The following is a 22,046-nucleotide window of genomic DNA, read 5'->3' as shown; positions in this document are numbered from 1 at the left end:
GAATCTGAAACTGTTTTCTGAAGTCTTCCTTCACTCTTCAGAAAATTCCCCTCCACCTCTGTTTGCCTGGTGAAATAACCAGAATATTTGAATATTTTTTTAAAAAATCAGGATTTTCAGTGGTCATAAAGCATAGGCTAATGAGCCTCTTCTGCAAGATTGTTCAGTTAATTAATATTTATATACTGCAACAAGGCTCAAGAGTTAATCTATGAAGTGTTATTTAATAATTCTGAATATCTGCCTTGGGAATCCAAGATTGAAATTCACTGCAATTGAATTAAGGTTCAATTAAAGATTCCTGCCTTTAATCTTAAACATAGGAGCAATAAACACAACAAAAACAAGAAGATGAAGTTCTGCCTGGCATTCCTGTGGGATGAGAAAACCTGTAACCACCTCTGTTCCTGGCAGTGGAGAATAAGTGTCACTGAGACAACTTGGTTATGTTTGTTCTTGGGGGCAAGCACTGAGCCCACAGGAGCTGAGGGCTCTGCTCCTGTGCCACATTTGGCAGGTGGAGAATGGGAAAAAGGGAAGACCAGCCCTTGGGTGCCTCCAGTAGGCTGCAGCACTGTCTCAGACCCCTCGTGTCCGTGGGTGCTACCATTGCCTTTGGGGGAAGTGGTGCAGGTCCACCCTCCTCTCTGTGTGCTGTTGACCAGGAAATGACCATGGCAAGTGGTGGGGTCCTGGCCAAGACTGACACTCCTTGTGCTTGTGACACCAGCAAACAGCCCCCAGCTGCCAAGGGCTCACGCCTCTCACTCCTCTCCAGCCAGTGTCTCTCCCGTGGTCTCCCACACAAGGAACCAGAATATGGCACAGAGAATCCTTTCTCACTATCATGCAAATGCTTTCTTCCCACATTGCAGAGCTGGGGATCATTCCTGGGACTAAACCCTTCTTCAGTAATGCTTCAGACATGTTCTGGTGAAGACTTGCTCAAAGACCAGGACTTGCTTTTGGGGAGGTTGGGTGTGTTTGTGGATGCATGTACAGAGCTGCATCCTGCAGTTACGGCTTTCTAGAGAATACTAGTGGGTGGTTCAAAAAGTAAAATAAGGATATTATTATTATACACATATAATTTGATTCTTTTAGTTGGGAATAAACCCCCGGCAAATTTATATTTACTTAGCAGTGAAAACATAAAACTTGGTTTGGCAATTACATTTAGGAAAACATTAGGACCTCAAGGGAGAAAATATTGCTTGGCCAAGTATGTTGAACTAATGCTGAGAAATGGGGCCCTGTGAATCTGAATTCAACCCAGTTTTTTAAAGCTACTTCCCCGGTCTCCTTCCACTGTTGGCCAACTGACAGAAATTCAATATTTTTCTCCTAGTGAATGAAAAGCATAGTCAGAAACAGCCATTGGGTCAGGTTCATATGCAAAAGCTCCTCTTGTGCTTTTGTTTCCTAATTGCTTTTGGAAGGATTTTTCAGCCTGGGCTGACGCAGTTGTGTGTGTGAATTTCCTGGCAAATAAGAAAGGTGACTGTGTCCAAAAGACATTTAAGAGTGCGAATTCACAGCCTTTCCATGTCTAATCAAGGAGCGTGAACCATTAGCCACATGTTCCCCATTTCCAACACATTTTTTCACACTTAAACAAAAACATGCCAAAGGAAAGGTGCTACATTTTTTAATGCCCCCAAATAGGAACCACAGGAGTCCATTAAATGCTGTGGTCATTTCCAGCATACAAATCAATTTTCCTTGTGGTGGTGAAGTGGTGAATAATGCTTGGTTTGTTTAAAGGAGCATGACTGATTTTGGATGAAGGATCCTGTCACTTTGGCATTTTTAGTTTTATTTATTGCATGCAAGCGTATAAAACCTGGTACTGGTCTCAGTGCCAGGCTTACTAGTGGAAAAGCTGAAAGGACCACATAACGTCTGGTGCAGCAAAGAGGTTCTCCTCCTGCAAGGCATTTGCTGGACTCCTGAAAATTTATTTTGATTAACATGGCAGAGAAGGATTTCATCAGTTGGCATCTACTGGCTTTATTTTTTCTTCCATTTTGCCTGTGTCAAGATGAATACATGGAGGTGAGCAGAAGATCTTATAAACCAGTGGCCAAAATATTGCAAAGTCACCACCAGACTGGTCACAAAGGTTCCAGCAGCAGGGAAATATTGAAACAGCGGAATCAACTAATAGAGTGGACTGTTGATAATAGCACATCTACAGACCATAAAGTCCTGAGACCAGAGGTAGATGATGTAGAACTGACTACCTCAGATAGAGTCCAGGTACTCTGAATTAATCTTCTAAAGATATATTTAAAGCTAATGAGATATTTTATCTTTTTTTTTGCTAACATTATTAGTGATATATTTATGAAATAATTTTTATTCAAGTTGTGTATTGGTCTGTATCCTGCTGGGCTAATTTATAGGATCTTTTAATGAGCTGGTAGAACCAGCAGTGGTTGGGGACACAGGTAGCAGTACTTTGTTCTTTTGAAACTGTGAACTTGTGAAATCATATATTCTGAAATGCAGTCTCTTAATTATCCCAAGGTATTAATTATTTACTCTATCAAAGTTTAAATATTGCTAACTCACTTGGATGTGAAGGAAATGACAGCATTTCTAGAGGTATTTGGAGAGATTCAATCATCAGAGAATAATTTTACTTTAAAATGATGTATATAAAGTATATTTCTTGAGCTTGAGACAAACAATGAAATTCTGAATGTTCAAAAATGTTATTCTAAGGAGTAGCTTGAAAAAAAACCCAGATAGTAATGTAATGAGTAGATTTAATAATATAAATCAGTGGAGAGTTGAAGAAGAAAAAATGCTTGCATTGAAAATCTAAATCATCTGCAGTATCTGCATTTTAAACTGAGAATCTTTTTATGCCTTTCCTGGCACTTTACATACTACAGTCATTAGTTAATAGCACAGGTAAAATGGCATAACTTGATTATACACAAAATATTGCAGTCCAAATTTGAAAGAAAAAGATCTGAAGGGCAGAAGATGAAGCTTTTTCTAGTACTAGGCAAAATAAAACTCCTCTCAAATGAAGGGGGTTTTTTGATTTTGTTTTAGTAACAGCAAGAACATGAATACTTCTTTTCTATAGCTGATACAAATATTTGAGTCCTGTATAGTTTACCTTTTACCATCTAGGGTTTAGAAATTTTTTCAGATCAAAATATGATATTTTGAATTGCCAAAATCAAGTACATGCAGATAAGTGTAGAATAATAACCTATGTTATGATAAGCAGAGGAGAGGTTTGATTTTAATCCTTTCCTGGGCTTGAATAACTAAAATGCATATGGGAATGGGTTTAAGACACCACTGTACTCCCTGTATTAAAACTTTACAGTGCTTTGCATTTTGTATTTCTTGGGCAGGAGTTAAATGTTTCTCCAGTGCACCCAGTGAAACAGATATTTAAATGTAGGCATGTTAAACTGTGCTTGCAGTGTAAAACATAAGGTATGTAGAGCCCAAAGAGCCAGCCAGTGTGTGCAGACCTCTTTACTGCAGGGAGAATTCTGCAGCTGCAGTGTGCTGCAGACCAGGTACAAAAGATTCCCCTTGAACATTACACAGTTTCAGATAATGCAGGATAATGAAAAAAACACAACTTTTTAGGGCTCAAGCTCTCCCTCACAGAAAGTGTCACTGTGTTCAGGCTGCATGTGTCTCTCGTCTGAGAGTTTAATGCAACTTGTCTGGAACTGCCAGCTGGGGGAACTGGTTGTGACAATAACAACGAGCCCAGCCAGTCTGAGTACAGCTGATGGCAGTGATTTACCTGCCAACCCATCTCCAAGAAGCAATCTCTTCTGGGGAAATGATGCAATTTTTGGCTTACTGAAATGAAATGGAGTACTAGCAGATGCATGACAGGGATAATCAATCACACAGTAGCTTACGCAATACATGTTTTCCACTTCCAGACTCCAGGAATTTCTAGGCAGAGGGAAGAACAAAGGTGGTGCCGACATGTTTTAATTCATGTCAAATCTCTCCCTTTCCCTTGAGTTATATGGAAACTATTCAATTCCTATGTTCCTGCTTTCATGGTTGTTTTAGATGGAATAGCTCTACCCAGCTAAAGAAAATTTAGGCTGGGGAATTTCACCCTCTTGCTGAAGTTTTCAAGGTCCCATTCCCTGTTGTGGAAAAGAAATTATAGTATTTGCCTTTACCATTGTCTTTGCTGCACTGGGTGCAAAGCCAGTATCCACACAACTGTTAACTCATGTAAAATATAACATGCATTTCTCAAGAACAAGAGCTCTTGGTGACTAAAGAGAGTGACAACAGACTATTTTTCCATTTCAGGCTCCTCTTTGAAAATCTTTAAACATTGCTTGACAAACAGTGTTTTACCCCTAATTTTGGCAACTTTTGTTTGTTTCTTTGCTTGGAGAAGGGGCATGGAGGGCCTTAGTGGAGACAGACTACTTTGCATTCAGAACAGAAGCCAAAAATGGTGGAGGTAATTACTTGTCTTCTGCATTGTCTTAGACACTAAAACAGAAACTCATAAAATTAACCACAAAGTCAAAAATGGCTGGGTCCCCAATTATGACTCGTTCACAACTTTAAATCAGGGGAATTTTATAGATCATCTGTTGCCTAGATCATTCTCCTATATACTGAATCATGGGAAATTCAGCAAATAACTCAGAAATAGTTCCAGTTTACTATCAGTGTTAGGAAATCAATGTAGCAGATGCATTTCACAAGCTCCTAAATTATATTAACGTTCTGGCAGCAAAGCCAAAGATTCACTGACAAAATGTATGCACAAATGGCTGCAAAAGATGCCTTTGGCAAGTAGATAGCAACTAATCTCTATGTCACGTTTGAGTGCAATTTTACTTTAGGAACACATATTTCCTTTACATGTACTCTTCAGGAAGTTCTCTGCTTTCAAAAATCGAAAGAAAATCCTAAATATTCATTGTCCTTGGCAGCTGATCATGAATAATTTTTTCTCCTAGTGAAAGAATCAGTAAAGGTAATAAACTAATTACTTTATGACTTGCATAAACAGCCATTTTGAAATCAGTGGAACTGTTGCATACAACCAGACTGGCAGGACTTGCCTTATTTCACAGTAAGAACCTGATGAGCTTTTTTTGAGGTAATGCCAAATAGCACTTGGTAATGATGATGGCTTGTATCTATTTTATTTTAAAATAGCTGTCTCTCTAAAAAAGTTGTTCAACATTTCAGTGCATTGTCTGAAAAATACAAATTGCATCTGCACAGAGAGTCTCACGTGCAGTCCACTTTGCTGGATTCATGTCTTCCCTCAGTTACAATACACTGTTCTAAGTCTTTGGTTATTTTCAGACTGATATGACTTGTTTGCTCTTGGCAGGTGTGTATAGTTCACCTTCCTATTTAACATGAATATGAAGCATTATCTAAAAAAAGATGGAGATTTTAATCTTAATGCAAAAATCAACCTTATCCTTTTAGGGGGTGCAAAATTCTTGCACAATTCCAGTTCTCTTGTACTTGGTTCCCTTTCAAGGACTGAAAATGAACTGAAAGCAGAGCTACTCCTTCTCTCATACTAGGAAAATTACAAAAAGTGTATTGGGTGATTGTCAGTTATGTCCTGCCTAACAACTGGAAGAGACAAAACAGCCAGAAAAATACAAACAGGTTCTCCAGGAAGAGACAGTTCAACAGGCAGAATTTTTCTCATTAAGTACAGACCTTGTCCAGAATTAATCTAAAAAGCATCACTTTGACAAAACCCCATAAATATGAAGCCCTTGTGCCCATTGGCAAGTTTTAACTTTTCCATAACTCTTTGAAAGTGAAGGATATTTGTTTAGCTGTCAAGTCATTCTTTATTCCCATGGTAACTCCACCATCACTGGTTCCAGCTGGACAGGACCTGTGTCTGTCTCATTGGAGGAGTTGCAGCATTTTGGCAGTGGCATGAGATGGATTTTTTATATCCATAAGTTCCTAAGCCTCCTGAAATCAATGAACTCGGGGGGTATACTTGGTATTGTCCAAAACACAGGGAAAGTTTCAGATGACATCACTGATGAGACCAAGGGCAGGAATACAGCACATCTGTGTGTTCATTTGACAGCTCCCATCGTGCCAGAGGCTCATTTGCTGCTACTAAACCAATAAATCTGCATTGGGCAAGTAATTTGGCAATGGTAAAGATTAGGGAAAAGAAGGGGAAGGAAGGCAAATAATAGAATAATTAAAAAGAAAAAAGAGTAGTAATTTGATTGGTGTAACTATCCCTCTCCAAATTTTAAGAACTGCAGTTTTGCATCTCAGGATGCATCTCAGGAGAGAAGTGTAAGGGAAAAGAAATAAAGAGGGAACAAATGAGGGGGTAGAGGAATAAAATCCAACACTGGAACGTGGCCTTATCTGACACACTGGAAGATCTATGATTACTAAGTAATGAAATTTAATCAGAATTGAATAAGTCTCCATTAGTATAAACACAATATTATGAAAAAGAAAACCACTTAAACTAAGCCATTATTAAATTGATTGCTATATTAGCTGAGCTGTACATAATAAACTCATTATTTTATTTATGCTGCTATATTAATTAGCACATTGGTTTTCATAGCTACACATTCACCACTACAAATGATCAAAAGCCCCATACACCTTGTGGTATTGTAAATTCAAATTTTTGTCTTGTGTCATGGCACTTTTTTAAGGTCCCCCAACTTTAGTAGCCTGTAAATCTGGTCTGGGATTATGAAGAGGAATATACTGCACAGATATTTTTTTAGTATCTTCTTTGGGTGGTCCAACACAGTTTTATTCATATTTAATGGAGGATAGTTCATTGCTGAAGGTCAAATCAAGTCCCGTGTGTCCTACCATTTGTACACAGGCATGTTTGTCATCAAAGGTCAGTTGAAATGTGGGATCAGGATGTGAATCTAATTGAAATATTCATCTGAATTTCATTATTTGGTATTAATTTATTTTCAAAACCTCCAATTTTTCTTTAATATTCATATAGGTTCTTGAATGCTTCGAGAGCAATTCCTTTAAATCTTCCAAAAAAAACATCTTCAGGGACAACTTAACTATGTGAGAATTTCATGCCAGATAAGAACTGTTTTGAAAACTTACCAAGTATATAAACAGAAATATATAATGAAGACCCTGTAACCAACATGTATAAGATTGATGTCCTCCATGAATGAGCTACTTAAAGCTTATTTTTGTGCACTTAGCCCCCCCAGCCCGGACCGCAGAATCCAGACTGCAGTTCCTGCTGCCGAGGTGACTTTGGAGTTCGACTCTACCAAGGGCCCCCAGGACCTCCTGGGCCCCCTGGGATGCCAGGTAAAGATGAAGTTTAATTCACTTTTTGATCAGCCTACTTGCAGGCCATAAATTACAGGTTATTCTATGAAATATCAGAGAGTGGTCCAAACACCAGTATTTGGGGACAGATCCAGGAACAAGTTTTTCTATCATTTCAGAGGAGACAGATATTTTCAGTTATATTCTAAGGTATTTTCCATTGAAAACCTATTTGTTATTAAAATTCTGCTTTCACAAATTCATGTTGAAAGTAATGAAACTACATCTCTAGGGAAAATTGGTCTCTTAAAACAGCATGAAGTTCCCAATAAACTTGGAAGAACTTGTTCCCTGGAGCTGATTATTGTGATCACCTTTGTATATCCAGCTGTGTTACTGTGTACTGTATTCAAGGGCTTTTCTTCATCTAGCATACTGCTAGCCAATATTTTACAGAAACACAGATGCTTCTGTTCTCTCACAGAAATTTTCTTCGCTTCTTTCTTTCATCTTTTCTTTCATAATAAAAAAATCCTTTTTCTTTTAAAACATCAAAAATGTGCAGAGAAGAACAGCATACACAAGAAAAGTATATACTTTGATCTGATAATTGATATGATATGGAAACAGAAGAGCCTAGAGAAGGGAAAGTGTTGGTCGCATGCTGGTGTAAATTTGTTACAACAACTACCTTCAGGGATTTGCAAATCACCATTCCTAAAGTAGAGGTACAACATAAATGAACATAGGTCATTCAGGTCACTGAAAGACAGACTTGTCTCTTCTTTAAAAGCTTAAATCTTCTATTATCACAATAAAAATGCAATTCAGTGATCCATTCCTAATTAATAAATTGCTGGATTCTTAGAAGCAGGATACAACGTTATACTAGACCCACATTTTAAAGGCTGCAGTGGACATACTGGGGCATGGCAGAGTCACAGCTTTGCCCTTCCCTTGTGTCTTAGTCCCACTTCCGTCACTGTAGGAAACCACAAATGTATGTCTGGCAGCAGCCTCCTGCACCCTGGGATTTCTGTCTCCTTCATTTGCTGGATTTCATGTTGTTGTGCCTGTAAGGGGAACAGCAGCAGTTGTTTTTCCCCTTGATTGAATCAAATGTTGCTTGCAAGCTTCTGTTCTGAACTGGTAGAGCAGTTCTGGCTGCATATAAAGGATCATTCTTGTTATTTTTAAGAGCTGCAGATTCCTCTAGCCAAATAAAAATGGGCATAATTTCTTCCACCATTTGGCTTCCTTTTTTGAAGTCTTTTTTTTTCCTTAATAGAAAAACTCTGAAGAATCATTTCATCATCAGATTTGATCTCAAACAACACTATTCTTCTTGTAAATTTGTAACCAGAGAGAATGATCAAAGAACAAGAAGAGTGGCAAATAACCAAATTTCATTTCAGGTAGAATTAGAACAATGATGACTTTAATTAATCCCCTGAGCTGAAAGATCAGGCTTTTGCTGCAGGAGGCAAATAATTGCTCAGTGATTCTAGCCAACTTTAAAATCCTGTCAGCTGCATAGCTATTTGCTCAGTAATTTAGTCAGTAAACACCAGGAAGTAAGTAATACTGCAAATGCATGAGTGTGTTTTGTAATGAGTCTTTTTACTCATTTACTCATAGTAAGCCATCTCAAAAAAGCTTAATTATAAATTTTTTGTCTCTCTTTTAATCTAGGAATATGCAATCAAACGACCCCTAACCAGCACCCTGTGAATGCACACTGTCCTGTTTTTAGCACAGATTTTAGCAACCTTAATGCTACAGCCATTCATCATTTGTGTGGATGTGGTTCAAAGATAGCAAAATCTTATTCAAAATTATCTTACCCTTTCATGACTGACTTAATTTACCAGGAAATTGCTTTTTTTATACTAAAGCAAAGACTACTTCTATACAAAAGCAAGACTACTTCTGCAGGCTACCTAGTACCTGTCACAGAAGGTGACACTAGAAAGTGCCTTTTGCTTTTCTTGAGCCTTCTGTCTGCTGAGGTCTTATTGCGCATCTCCCCAACAAAGGAATGACTTGAAACACCACCATTTTATACAGCAAAACCAAGGCAACATGAGGGTTAACTCCCAAGATCTATGTCCTTTTGGAAACTTGCTCACCAAGACCATCAACCTGACCAAAGAGCAGTTTCTTACCCATTACAGCTCAGCTTGGGGTTTATGGCACTGGAGAGTAAAATACAATAAATTATTTAAATAAAACAGAAAGCCTTGTTTCCCTTCAGGAAATCATGGAAACAATGGAAATAATGGAGCAACTGGCCAGGAAGGAGCCAAAGGTGAGAAAGGAGACAAAGGAGATATGGGACCAAGAGGAGAGCGTGGCCATCATGGACCCAAAGGCGAGAAGGGTTACCCTGGGATTCCCCCAGAGCTACAGGTACAACATCTCTGGGTCATATTAGCTACAGCAAATACCAGCTTATGTTTTTCTTCACTGAAAAAATAGCATCTTATTGCTGTAAGATACTTAAGAAGCAAATCTCATTGTAAATGAATGCTGTAACAGGCATATATAGCCTTTGTCCTTACTGAAAAATGTGCTCTGCCAGATCTTTCTTGAAAAGAAAAGCTTTACTCAGAATCCAGCTGAGTAAGAGGCAGGAAGAATCATATATGTTTCCCTTTGAGGGCAAAAAGCCAGAATCTGGGTTATTGAAGGAGACTAGCAGGGACTATCATTTTCTTACCAAGCTGTATCACATAAATAATTGCACTTCCCACAGCATACAAAGAGTAAAGGAGTCATGTTTCTCAGGGCAGCCAGGCTTTGTGAGATTCTCAGAAGTACATGAATCCAGCTCCTCAAAGTATGGGCTCAAAATTTTTGAGTGCAGTAACAGTCCTGTAGTTTCAAAAAATACCCCTCAATAGTTATCTGTATAGTTCTATGTCTAGATACTTTAAATATGTTTGGGGCCATGTAGTTTCTGCCTGTGAATGAATAACTCAAAAGCCAGATGAGCATTTAAATATGGGCTTAAGCCTGAGCTGCTGAGCTCAACTCTTATATTGGCACAATCTCACAGCTTTTGCATTAAAGCTTCTTCAAATCCCAGTAATCTGGCAGAGAGCTCATGTGTGTGTATATATATATATAAAAATATATATAAATAAATAAATAAATATATATATATATATACACACATATATATATATACACATATATACATACACACAAATACATATATTCATATACATGCATATACATATAGAATATGCATGTATATATCTATATAATATATACTCACAGTGTACTTGAATATCTTATAAACATATCTTTAATTACATTCAACATATGTCCTTCCACAATTTTTAAATGAACTACCACTGTTTATTTTCTTACATAAAGACTATGGTAGTAATATAATGAAATACAAGTGATGAAAGAAGATGAGCAACAAAACCACATATTGTAATACCTATTTCCAACTATTTCTACTACTTCTTTTAACAGATATGCTTTAAAATGTTAACAGTATAGCATATTATTTCTTACCATCATACTTAAAAATTTTCAAGTCAGTGGTGGTATAGAAGAAAACACTTTTGAATGCAATACTATTCTAAGTACAAGTATTATTTAAAAAACTTTGTGTATCCATGTTGACCTGCTACTTCATAATGAGACCTAAGGAGAAAAGACATGTTTTTCTGCTGTTCTGATCAGCCCACAGAAAGTAGCTCAGGGTCAAAGAGACTGTGAAATGGGATCTAGACAAAAGCAATAAATTCCATCAATCTGCCACTGCAGCTGCTTTCCTTTAACACATGATGAACTTTGATGTGATCCTGGCTGAGAAGCAAGATATTAACAATTTGCCGTCATAGAAAATGCATCCATGCAGGGTTAAGGAAAATCAGCCCAAGCTTTCAGCTCACATCTGGAACTCCTTAAATTTCTGAACAGATGGCTAACGATTTCCGTTGTTGGATCCAGACTTGCATTTGATTGTCTGTTTTGGTTTTGTTCTGGTTTGGATCTGAAATCAAAAGGAGTTTGGGCTGGTTTTTAATATTTTTAAAATACCAGCATAGCTGGAATCTCAGAAAAAATGTCATTTTTGTGATGGCCAGTAACAGCTGCAATTGAACTTGTCATTTAAGAAGCTGAGATAGAAATAAAAAGCCAAGTCTCTATGTAACCTTCTGGCAATGAGGTGCAGCAATTCTGATGCTGTCCCATTTACTCACATAATGGATGAGGGGGAATGATAGACTTACAGAAAAGGTCACTCCCTTCCCTGACCAGGCCAGCTAGCAGGGTCATTCCCTGGTATTTTGCTGAGGGTAATTTAAATTGGTGTGGGATGTTTTGCACTGCATCCTATGAAACATTTCCATGGCAAGAAGTGAAGCATGCAGTGGAAGCACAGTTTTAATTTTCTTATTTTCCCCTCTTGGTCTCCACTACCCTCTGTTTTCAAGACTGAGAACAACTGACAAGATAGAAAACGCATTGAATATTGAGTCCCAGGTGCTGCACTTCCAAAGGACCTCTAATGAAAGTGCTTCATATATCTCTAAGCAAGAAACACTAATCTCTTGGTAAAATCATGGATTTTACCAAGCATTGTTTATTTTCGCATATGCAGTTAAAAGCAATATCCAGTTTAAATGCATTGGGGAATACACAAAGACTTTATAAAACCCTTTTCTCAGAAATACCATCCATTCAATACTATGTTGCTGTTGCATCATTCTAGGGAGACTTAAAAGTAAATAAAATCTGAAATTAAGGTTCTGAACTGCAAACACCATACATTTATGTTACAGTCATGAATAGTCCAATTGAATATGAGAACCCTGGTCTTCCAGTTTCATTCAATGGGAGTTTTGTTAACTGGAGTTTATTGGCCTTGGAGCAAGCCCTAGAGGAACATCTCTGTCAGGAAAATAAACAGACTGCAAATACAAGAAAAAATCTGTACCTGATTGCTCTACACATGTGCTTTCTGTGAACAACTGCCTGAATAAGAACTGGATTTTTGCAGGTTGCGTTCATGGCTTCAATGGCTACTCACTTCAGCAACCAGAACAGTGGGATTATCTTCAGTAGCGTTGAAACCAATGTTGGGAATTTTTTTGATGTCATGACTGGAAGATTTGGTGCTCCAGTGAATGGTGAGCATTTGCAGAACAAAGTAATGCAATTATTGTAGCTATAGGGAGAAGTGTAGTCAATAAGGACAAGGCACTATTTAACTGCCTTTGCACTCGCTCTGCATAGCTCTTGCTACCTACTTTCCAGAAAAATGAATTGAAAACTGAGCAAGCCAAGAGAGGTCTTGCCGGCCAGTGAGATTAGTGTTGACACAAAGGCAGGAGGAAGAGGCATGGCCTGGGCTGGGGAGGGAGCGGGACTGTCTGCTTTGTTGGGACTCTTAGCCTTTCAGCCACTGTGATGACAGAACCATGGCCTTGATGTAGCAAGCAGCAGCAGATTCACAGTTGTCTCCTCCACCTCCTCCCTCCTGTCAATCTCTTCATCCCCATTTTACCCCAAGCCAGTTCAGCTGTGAGCTGACCTCCAACAGATGTGTGGCTGGAAATGAGGCATTACAGTTCTTCATGGGTTATTTTTCAGCTGCATCAATCCTCCCTCTTACGCAGCTGTGATGCAGGAAGAACAACCCCTGCCATATGCAGAATTAAAATTAATCAGATTTTGGAACACTATAAGCAGAAGGAAAATATCTGCAGACAATTGGAAGGCAGTTTTGTCCACAGCTGTTGTTTTCTAAGCAAGAAGCACAAATCTGCAGCATGATTTCTTCTTTCTATGAAGCAAACAAGTTGTGTTTTATAACCTTTTCAGGTGTGTATTTCTTTACTTTCAATATGATGAAACATGAAGATGTGGAGGAAGTGTACGTGTACTTGATGCATAATGGTAATACAGTGTTCAGCTTATACAGGTAAGGACGAGGCCATCTTAATGCAAAAAACCATTTGTATGGATAGGATAGCTTGCTCATATTTCAAGAAACATAAAATTGTTGATTTTTTGGAAGAAATTCTCTAGGATAAAATAACCAACAAGAAAAACTATTTTATTTTGCCATCCTCAGCTTGCATATTTGGACTATACACATCATAGATGCTGGACCTAAAATTCAGCCTTGATCACCATTTCCTCAAACTCAAGGGAAAGGATTTAGCACTGCAAGTCAGGGCTGGAGTTCAGTGGTATCATGCTGTCACTCTGTTAAAGATACCTTTATCTTCATTTTGCTTGTAAGAGAATGGAAATAATAAAGTGTTCAGTGACTAGTTACAGTCTTGTTAACATGAGGACAGAGAAATTTACTTTAAAGTTGGAAAGTGTTTAAGTTGCAGTAGTAAGGATAAGTAACATTTACTGAGTGTAAGGATGAGTGACATTTACTGTCCTTTTTATCATTAGCACACCACCACAGGCTGCTTCATCCCAAATAGATCTTTTCTGCAAAAGAAAAAGTGTTTCATTTCTATTTCCCCTGAAGCACTGATGTCCAAAAAGGCAAGAGGCAGAAGAAAGGGGACCAACACTCAGGGAAAGCCATGAGGTTAGCCCCATGTCGAATGCACCCATGTTCCAATGAAAGGCTCAGTATGGAGTGAGCTGCCTGTCTCTGCTCCCTGCCTGTGCTGGGAGCACGGGGGCTCAGCTCACATCGGCCTCCTGGCCTGGAGGCATTTAAATTTAGCTGGGATGAATTCAAGGGAAGAAAAGCATCACAGAAAATCTGAAGTATTTTGATCAATGAGCAGCATTTCATTTTTTCAATTTGTTCCTGTGTCCTGGAGAAAAAAAAAAAACAACAACAAACTTTTTTTCCAGAACTTCAAAAAGGAATGAAATAATGCAGTAAGTTAAGGTGCAAAATTTGATCAGGAGATCAAATGCAGAAAGTTGCCAAAATTTCCTTATAAAGCTGAAAAAATGTTGGCAAGTCTTTCAAGAAAGTTTTGCTCAGGATAACAATGTACTTCTTGGAATGTTTTTTTTTAAAGTTGTGTTTTGGTCATTGTTGAGAAACAAAAAGCTGACTTGTTAAAATATTCATCTATAGCTATGAATCCAAAGGGAAAGCAGATACTTCAGGAAACAGTGCAGTCCTAAAACTCGCCAAGGGAGATGAAGTTTGGCTACGAATGGGAAATGGAGCCCTCCATGGGGACCATCAGCGCTTCTCCACCTTTGCTGGGTTTCTTCTTTTTGAAACTAAGTAAAAAGAGGAAACAACCCAATAGATGTTTATCTGAAGAAACATCTTTTTTGGAACTGGTATTTTTCACTGGACCGTGAAATAACATTATAACATCGGAGGATGAAGAAGCCTAGTTTTGATGCAATGTGCTGCTACTTGTGTATCAGAGATGAATACATTGGGTAGCTGACACAGATTCACAGAGTATGTATTGTCATCTGGGTTGCACCTACTTAATCATTAAATGTTGCTATTGTTCTCTTCCCCAAAAGTGAATGAAAAATAAAGGAAAATGAGTTTAAAGAATTTAAAGAGCAGTTTACATAAAGTCAATTTAATCTCTAAATATACGTTAGTTAAATATATGTAAGGAACTGAACAACTGTTGGAAAATTATTGGATCATTTATTCAGTTCTTCTTACATGTTCATTTAAGTTTGCATCATGGAAACAGGCCTGAATGTATAACAAGCAGGCTCAGGTGAGACCAGATCTAAAGGAAGAAGTTTGTACTGGATTTGGATGAGCTCAAATAGAAGAAAAAATGTGAAAATATAGATGTCAAGGATTCAGGTTTATTGCATTCCCATTTCAAACCTCTGAAGATGTATCTGGTGTCATTTTCCACAGATTTTTAGCACATATTTATGCTTAGTCTCTCACTCTTAGAAGAGTGTCAGTAGTTCTTGCCTTAGTAGCAGCTTGAAGCTAAGGTAATTTAGTTTGCAGTGTGAAGGGGATCAGGCAGGGGAACTGTAATGTTTCCCCCTAGCCTTAGAATTTTTAAAAACTGATGTAACCCAATGCCGGGTATCAAAGCAAAGGCATATATGCTAGAGAAATCAGGATATACACCAACAGCACAGAGACACAGAGACTTTGTGGTGTTTGGAGCTCCTTCAGAAGGATGTACCTTATAATGCTGTGTATTTACTCAACAGTGAAGTTGTTGAAACAGTTTTCCAAGCAGCCTTCCAAGAATCAGTATTTCAGGAAAAGCCATTGCAAAGCAGCAGCTAAGCCAGTTCAGTATTTAAACCGGTGAAAGCAAATGTTAGCTGGCTTAGTAGTTCTGGTCCCAATACACTGGGCCACTCTTCAGCATTCATGTCACTGGCTTTTCAAAATTTGGGTACCTGAAATTCTGCCTTGCTATTTTCAGTTGAAAAAGCACCAAAATCAATTCTGAAGTTTGAATGTAACTTTGTTCTGGCTCTCCACATAAAAGCTAATGAAATATGAATTCCTTTCTACAGACATTATATTTTAATCAAATATTACCTGCCATTAATGTATGAAAAGAAGGTGAGGCTAGGAAAATATTTATTTGAAATTATTTTATACTGAATACAGGTATCAGTAGCACAAAAATAGAACAAATGAATCAAAATCAGCCCTATGAATTTGTATGTCCTTGTACACATTCCTAGTGTATGTAACCACATCTTATGAAGAAAAATGCATGTTGATACTTGATGATTACGATGTGATTTTTTAGTTTTATGCATCAACCACTGAAAATATTAGCTTTAATGAAACTGTTGTCTGATGAGTTTTTATTATTTCTTTTTGAACTTGGGTCAGGTCTGCACCACATAGGTTTTCAAAACCTGAGACCACGTTATTTTGTTAAGCTTACTTTGTAAAACGTACATTTATCCAATAAAGATTAATGGTTACAAAGCTATACTGGTTTGTTCATACCTATATTTATCAAGGACATTACCATTTGGAGATAATAGAGAGACACTATTTTTAATATGCTTTTCCTAAACATTGTTTTGCTGCTGAATGAAAGAAAGCCAGCACTAAGGCTAACTAAATATATTTATTCTGCACATGTATATATACATATACATATACATATGCATATGCATATGCATATGCATATGCATATACATACACATATACATACATATACATACATACATACACACATACACATATATATATGTGTATATACACACACACACACAAATTTTAAATTTTAAATCTGTAAGGTTTCCTTTGGGGTCTTACTCTTCCTTTGTGACATGGCCATTTTAAGCCATTTTGGCCAGAATGAAGCACTTAGAAAGTGCATGGCATACTCTAATTTTAAGCTCTTTATTATCTTATTATCTACTGTAATGGCCATAATATAAAAGGAAGCAATGTTTTGTCATACCCATTTTGTGCTGTTTTCATGAGTTTTGCTGAATTTGGCCTGCTAGTATGGGACTAAGTGACAAAGAATTACCACAAAAGCCTCTCTGAAAAACAAAGAGCTGTTCCAAAGTTAAAGCTAAATAAATTTTTATATCAAGATTAAAATTTTCTAGGTTTTGACTGAAATCTCAGCAGTCTTTTCTCTGCAAATTACTGCAATCTCTGCTGATTGAGTGTCATAATACTTTACAAATAAATAGTTAACTTACATATTAATTTCCTTCAAAAGAAGAAGGCAAATCCTTCGAAATACAGCAGCTGGTGTGTGTGTGGGTGTCTATGTGTGTTCTTCTTCTTTAAAATCAACAAGCTTTATATTCACTAAGTCATGTGAAGTACAAGATCTTTTTTCTCAGAAATGTTCATGAAGATTAGTCATCTTTCCATTGTTGCTGATAATTGAAAAACTCTTGCTTAACAGATGCTCAAGACAAATATCTTCTGTCAGAGACTTTCATCCTCTGTTATAAAATACATGGAATCTTGTCATTTGTGTTACAACAGAAAAACTCCATGGAAACTGCAAAGCTGTAATTTGGAGTACACTTAAAGGCTTCTTATCTTCTTATCATTGCTAAGATGAGTCTGTACCTCTCTCCCTCCCTGAGCTCCCAGATTTAACCAAAACTTGGCCAGAACCACAAGTCCCTGCCTGCAATGAGTAGTAGGTGATATTCGACCTCTGTGGTAGGCACAGGCATCCTGGCAGCAGAAAATGCTTCTCAACACACTGCCAAGTTGAGCTCTACTCTGTGTGAAACACCACCCCCAAATCCTAGCCCCACCTTCCTCCAGAGTCCCAGGGACTGCTGTCCTTGCCTGTGACGTCTTTGCAAGGCAGCAACTCTCATCTCCAGCTCTGTCATGAGCATTAATTTCTGCATTGTGCAAAACAGGGCCGTGTGTGACTCTGGTTCTGGGTGCACCCCCTTGGCAGGGGTAAAACACAACTTCCATGCAAGACAAACACGAACTAGAACAAAACCAAACTGGGGGGAAAATGTTACAGGTCTGGGTCCCAGTTTCACAAGTTTAAAGGAAGAAGAAATAGTCTTAATTAGAACTCTGTGAGAAAATAAAGAATTTCATGGTTTTACTTTCAAGTTAGTCCATGGCACGATTGACTGAAGAGCAGTTTAGACTGACAACAGTTTGCAGTCTCAACCTTACTGAAAAGCCTGTATGCCAAAGGAAAATCTTTAAATAAAGTAGTATTTTTCTAAAGAGAGAAAAAAGAACAAGCTTTACATTCAGATCTTTCGTCTTCCCCTCTCTTTCACTGAACTTCCTACATTACAACCTGCTGTTTCCTGAAGCAGTTTTTAATAAAGGTGGTTTTGAATTAAAATTTTTTTTACCTCCTTCTGTTCAGGTTATTAAATTTATTCTTTTGTGCTCAGAACAAAAAAAAAGAAAATCCCACAGGGACAAAACATGCAGGGTGTCGTTGAGTGGTGTGTGAAGAGACCCATAGTTCTTAATTTTGGAGAATCAATTGCAAAGTTCCTCTATTTTGTAGTTAGTTCTAACTAAGAACAAAGAAAATACAACCTGGGTGATCAGTTCAGATTTAAAAATCTGAGGCAACGAAAGGCTGTCATGCTCAGATACCAGTGAAGAAAGTCACAAACTCTAGACTATCCTCATAAATTAAAAGAACTCAATAGAAGGTGCACTTCCTAATATGACCAGGTTCCCTCTTACACCAAAGGGCGAGAGCTCCTTTAGTTCTTGGGCCAAACCACACAGTTTTAAAAGGAATTAGAGCATCTGCAGACCCCCTTTAATTTCTAGTCTTCTGCCACTGGACTGATAAACTCAGTCCAGTTTATGCACAGATGTTGACATGAAGACTTAAGGATGACAGCTGGGGAGGCTCAGTTTTGTGCATCTGCATTTGGAATGGAGCAAACTATTCTCCATGAACACATTCACAGAATAATAAAACCCATGTAGGGCAAGGTTATATAAAGCAAAGAGACTCCTTGTATTAATTGGTGAAAAATTGCACAAATAGAGGGCTATTCTGCTGCTTTTCTGGAAACAGTCCATCAGACATGAAAAAAAATTCCTCATAAATAAGTGTTTTAAAAAAATCACATTGCTAGAACTTTGAGTGGAAACACCCATGTTTAAGCTATCTCTGACATCTCAGCTTCTGTTTCCTGTGAATCTGTCTCATGGTGTGTTCCTCCCATCATCTAGTCACATGCTATTTCTTGGCCTTGTCCAGCAGGAAGTATAATATGCTTGCTGAATAAGGACCTGCTCATATACTGGAATGTGATAGGAATAAATGAACACACAGAACATCTTCATCCAGTAACTCCATCCAAATACACAGTTCACAAAGTGACTTTACTGTAGAAAATAGTGCACACTAATTCTAAGTAAGACCGGCAGAACTAAATTAACTGCAGCTACCTTAATTTTAGAATAGTTTCTGAGGGATTTCTTTTGTGTGTGTGTGGGTTTTTGTTTGTTTGTTTGTTTGTTTGTTTTTGGGTTTTTTTTTAATCCTGGCAGCGTTTTGACAGAAAAATGCTCCAGGCTCTTACAGCGTAGTAAAGATGATGAAAGTCAAGGGAATCTGCAAAGACTAGAATTTCAGGCCTGGAAATTGGAATTCAGAGATTGTGCAGTTCTGCCATGTGCAAGTTCTGGTCTGCAGCTGGAAGTGCTGGATGGAATTTAACTTGTCTCCTGTTCATTTTTTAACTAGAACATAGTAGAAGTATGGGTGTTTTAAGGAAAATTTTTCAGATACTGCATGACTTCAGGTCAACATTTTCCTTCCTCCAAGACTACCTGCTCCACAGAATGCTGTCAAATCATTAAAGACTCACAAAATAAGTAACATGTATTAGTTATATCATAAGATGCAAAATAAATGGCTCATGGGTAAAATGAATGAAACAGTTCATAAAAATAAAGTTTCTCAATCCATTGCCCTAACAATGCAGGAGAAATTATCTCTAGTGAATGTGGCAGACAGCGCTATCTGGCAGGAATGGCTCACTGGAGGTAAGTTTAGGGCAGGGTGGTTAAACAGTAGTTCATGTGATGTCCAGCATAGACCTCAAGCTCAGTATTCAGGAAAATAAAATGTGGAAATAATCCCAGTCTAGAATTTCCAGCCTCCAGCAGTTAATAATAAACTCACAGGGATTTATTTTCTCCTGATTACCAAAAATAAAGTTTAGCTATATAATGTTTCTTGCCATTTTCTTCATCTAAATCATGAAAGCACAGTAACACCATAAGCTGTGTCCCAAAGGAAAAAAAATATTTTGCTTCAGGTACAAGGGTTGAGGTCCAAAGTACAGAAACTATCATCACAGGCATTGGTAATTTGTTTTCCTACTTCCCAGAGTACCAGGGGGTAAATTTCTGACAATGTGAAAGTTAAAGGCAAAGCCTCTTTAGTACAGCTGGGACAAATCACTACCTCAGTGACTGACTGGACTAAAAAAACTTGCAAACTGCAGTTTTTCATGAATATGTCTATTTTAGTGAACAGGGCAGCTTATACAATTACCTTCTGTGAATGAGACAGACCTTTTATTTCTACATCTATAATTCATTATCTCAGACAGACATAGCCAGATTTTCAAGTACCATGAATTCACAGCTGCTTTAAAAGAGTATAATGATCTCAGGATAGAGATTTTTGCCACTGAGTGGTGGGAGGTACACATGGGAGAGCAGCAGTGCACAAATCCACACTCACACAGAAGCACAGAAACAGAGAAAGACAAAGTGATGCTCCAAACTAATGAACCTATTGAAATGGCATGGATTCAGGGGCTGCATTTGGCAAGAACATTGTACAAGGGACAGTGTGTCTGTCACAACAGCACAAGATACGAGGTTAGAAACGTGGAGTTATCACCCACACTGTCTTTGTGGGTATCGAGAAGTGTTATGACTGGAGCACAGCTTTTATTCAGACAAGGCATAAATGTGAGCTTTGGAATAAAGCAAGAGTTTGAAAGCTTTGACAAGCTTGGGACACAGAACTACCATCACAAAATCCATGAGAATCTTTAAAGTTCTACATTTCAGTTTAATGCAGGTATCTTTCAATTTACTAGAGAAATTCCACCTGCTACTACATTTTCAGGCAAGATTTGAAATATTATAACAATTGTAATTTTTGCTTTCTCATTTAACAAAAACAATATAAACTGTACAGAGATCAGTATCTCTTTAGCCGTGCATTAAGACGGACTATATCGTAAACAATACACATGTGAAAGAGGAGAATCCAGAGTTTGTGTACAGCTGTAACTTCACTTTGCTGCCTTAGTATTTTTCCAAAGGACTGAAATGTATGGGTAATTGCAACCAACAAATCTGAGACCAAAAGACTGGCATGCAGTCTGTATTGAAAAAGTGCCTGCATCTCTGCAAGAAATGTTGATATAATTCACAGTAAAGATAATTTTAGTCTTTTAACACTGACTGTGAAATATGCATTTCACAGAATGACACAGCAGCTCACTGTGATTTGTACACATCATTGAGTACATGTACTCAGTATTGATTACTCACGTAATACAATAAAACACACAAAAGCACTCCAACACAGTGTGGATTCAATCCCAAAACAACTCCTTTCCTATACCCACTACCTCTGCAATGATGAATTCATATGCCTTCCTGATTGCTGCTGCTTATTAATAAGCAATATTAAACGGCATCACATAGATGAACATCACACTGTTTTTACTGCAAGCCCATGGTAGAGAAGGTCTCCTTCTTTTTAACAAGTTGGTCTGCTGACCAACTCGCTGCTTCAGAAGAGTTTGCTGAACTCAAATCACTAGCCTTCATCTTATGGTTAATTAGAATATTTTTTTCTCTCTCATGCCTATTTATTTTTTGGTTTGGTAAAATCCAATTTTACAAACTGGAATTAATGCTCATAAAATGCTGCCCTCACCTCCCTGAAACTGAAATAACTTAATAGGGTTCTGACTTAAATGCTTCTGCCACTGTAATTCTGATGACAACTAAACAGCAGGTGCAAAGGACTGCTCAGTTAAACCATAGCAAAACCCAGACATTATCCAGTGTGTGATTATGGTGTTATTTAGACAGGGTATAATAAAGAGCATCAGGTGAAATCGAAGGTGACACAACAGAAATTGCTTGTTCATATTAAATACAAACTCCAAGATGTGAGGGGACAAATTAAACTGAAAATAAGCCAGAGAAACTGTCACAGTAATATCATAATGTCTGTGAAAACAAACCCTTCTATGGAATAGTATCTCTAAGGCAGGTGGATAACAAACAGAACTAGTCAGCTTAATTT

The 22,046-nt window shown here is 37.8% G+C and overlaps 1 protein-coding gene across 2 annotated transcripts; it reads left to right on the top strand.

The window, feature by feature from the left end:
* The first annotated feature begins 1,763 nt into the window (after window positions 1–1,763).
* C1QTNF3 (C1q and TNF related 3) lies at window positions 1,764–16,205 on the top strand. Of its 2 annotated transcripts, none has more exons than XM_015652168.3 (6): window positions 1,764–2,259; window positions 7,224–7,335; window positions 9,551–9,705; window positions 12,320–12,449; window positions 13,144–13,243; window positions 14,381–16,205. In XM_015652168.3, exons 1-6 carry the CDS (start codon window positions 1,972–1,974, stop codon window positions 14,538–14,540), a joined length of 945 nt encoding a protein of 314 aa, XP_015507654.1. In that variant the 5' UTR covers window positions 1,764–1,971; the 3' UTR covers window positions 14,541–16,205. The 2 variants fall into 2 exon arrangements, with proteins under 2 accessions (XP_015507654.1, XP_015507655.1); XM_015652169.2 differs by having other exon boundaries at window positions 1,769–2,055.
* Window positions 16,206–22,046: the final 5,841 nt, after the last annotated feature.

This window comes from Parus major, chromosome Z, assembly GCF_001522545.3.
Source record: "Parus major isolate Abel chromosome Z, Parus_major1.1, whole genome shotgun sequence".
In the NCBI taxonomy this organism is placed as follows: domain Eukaryota; kingdom Metazoa; phylum Chordata; class Aves; order Passeriformes; family Paridae; genus Parus; species Parus major.
This window is presented reverse-complemented; position numbering and strand designations above follow the sequence as displayed.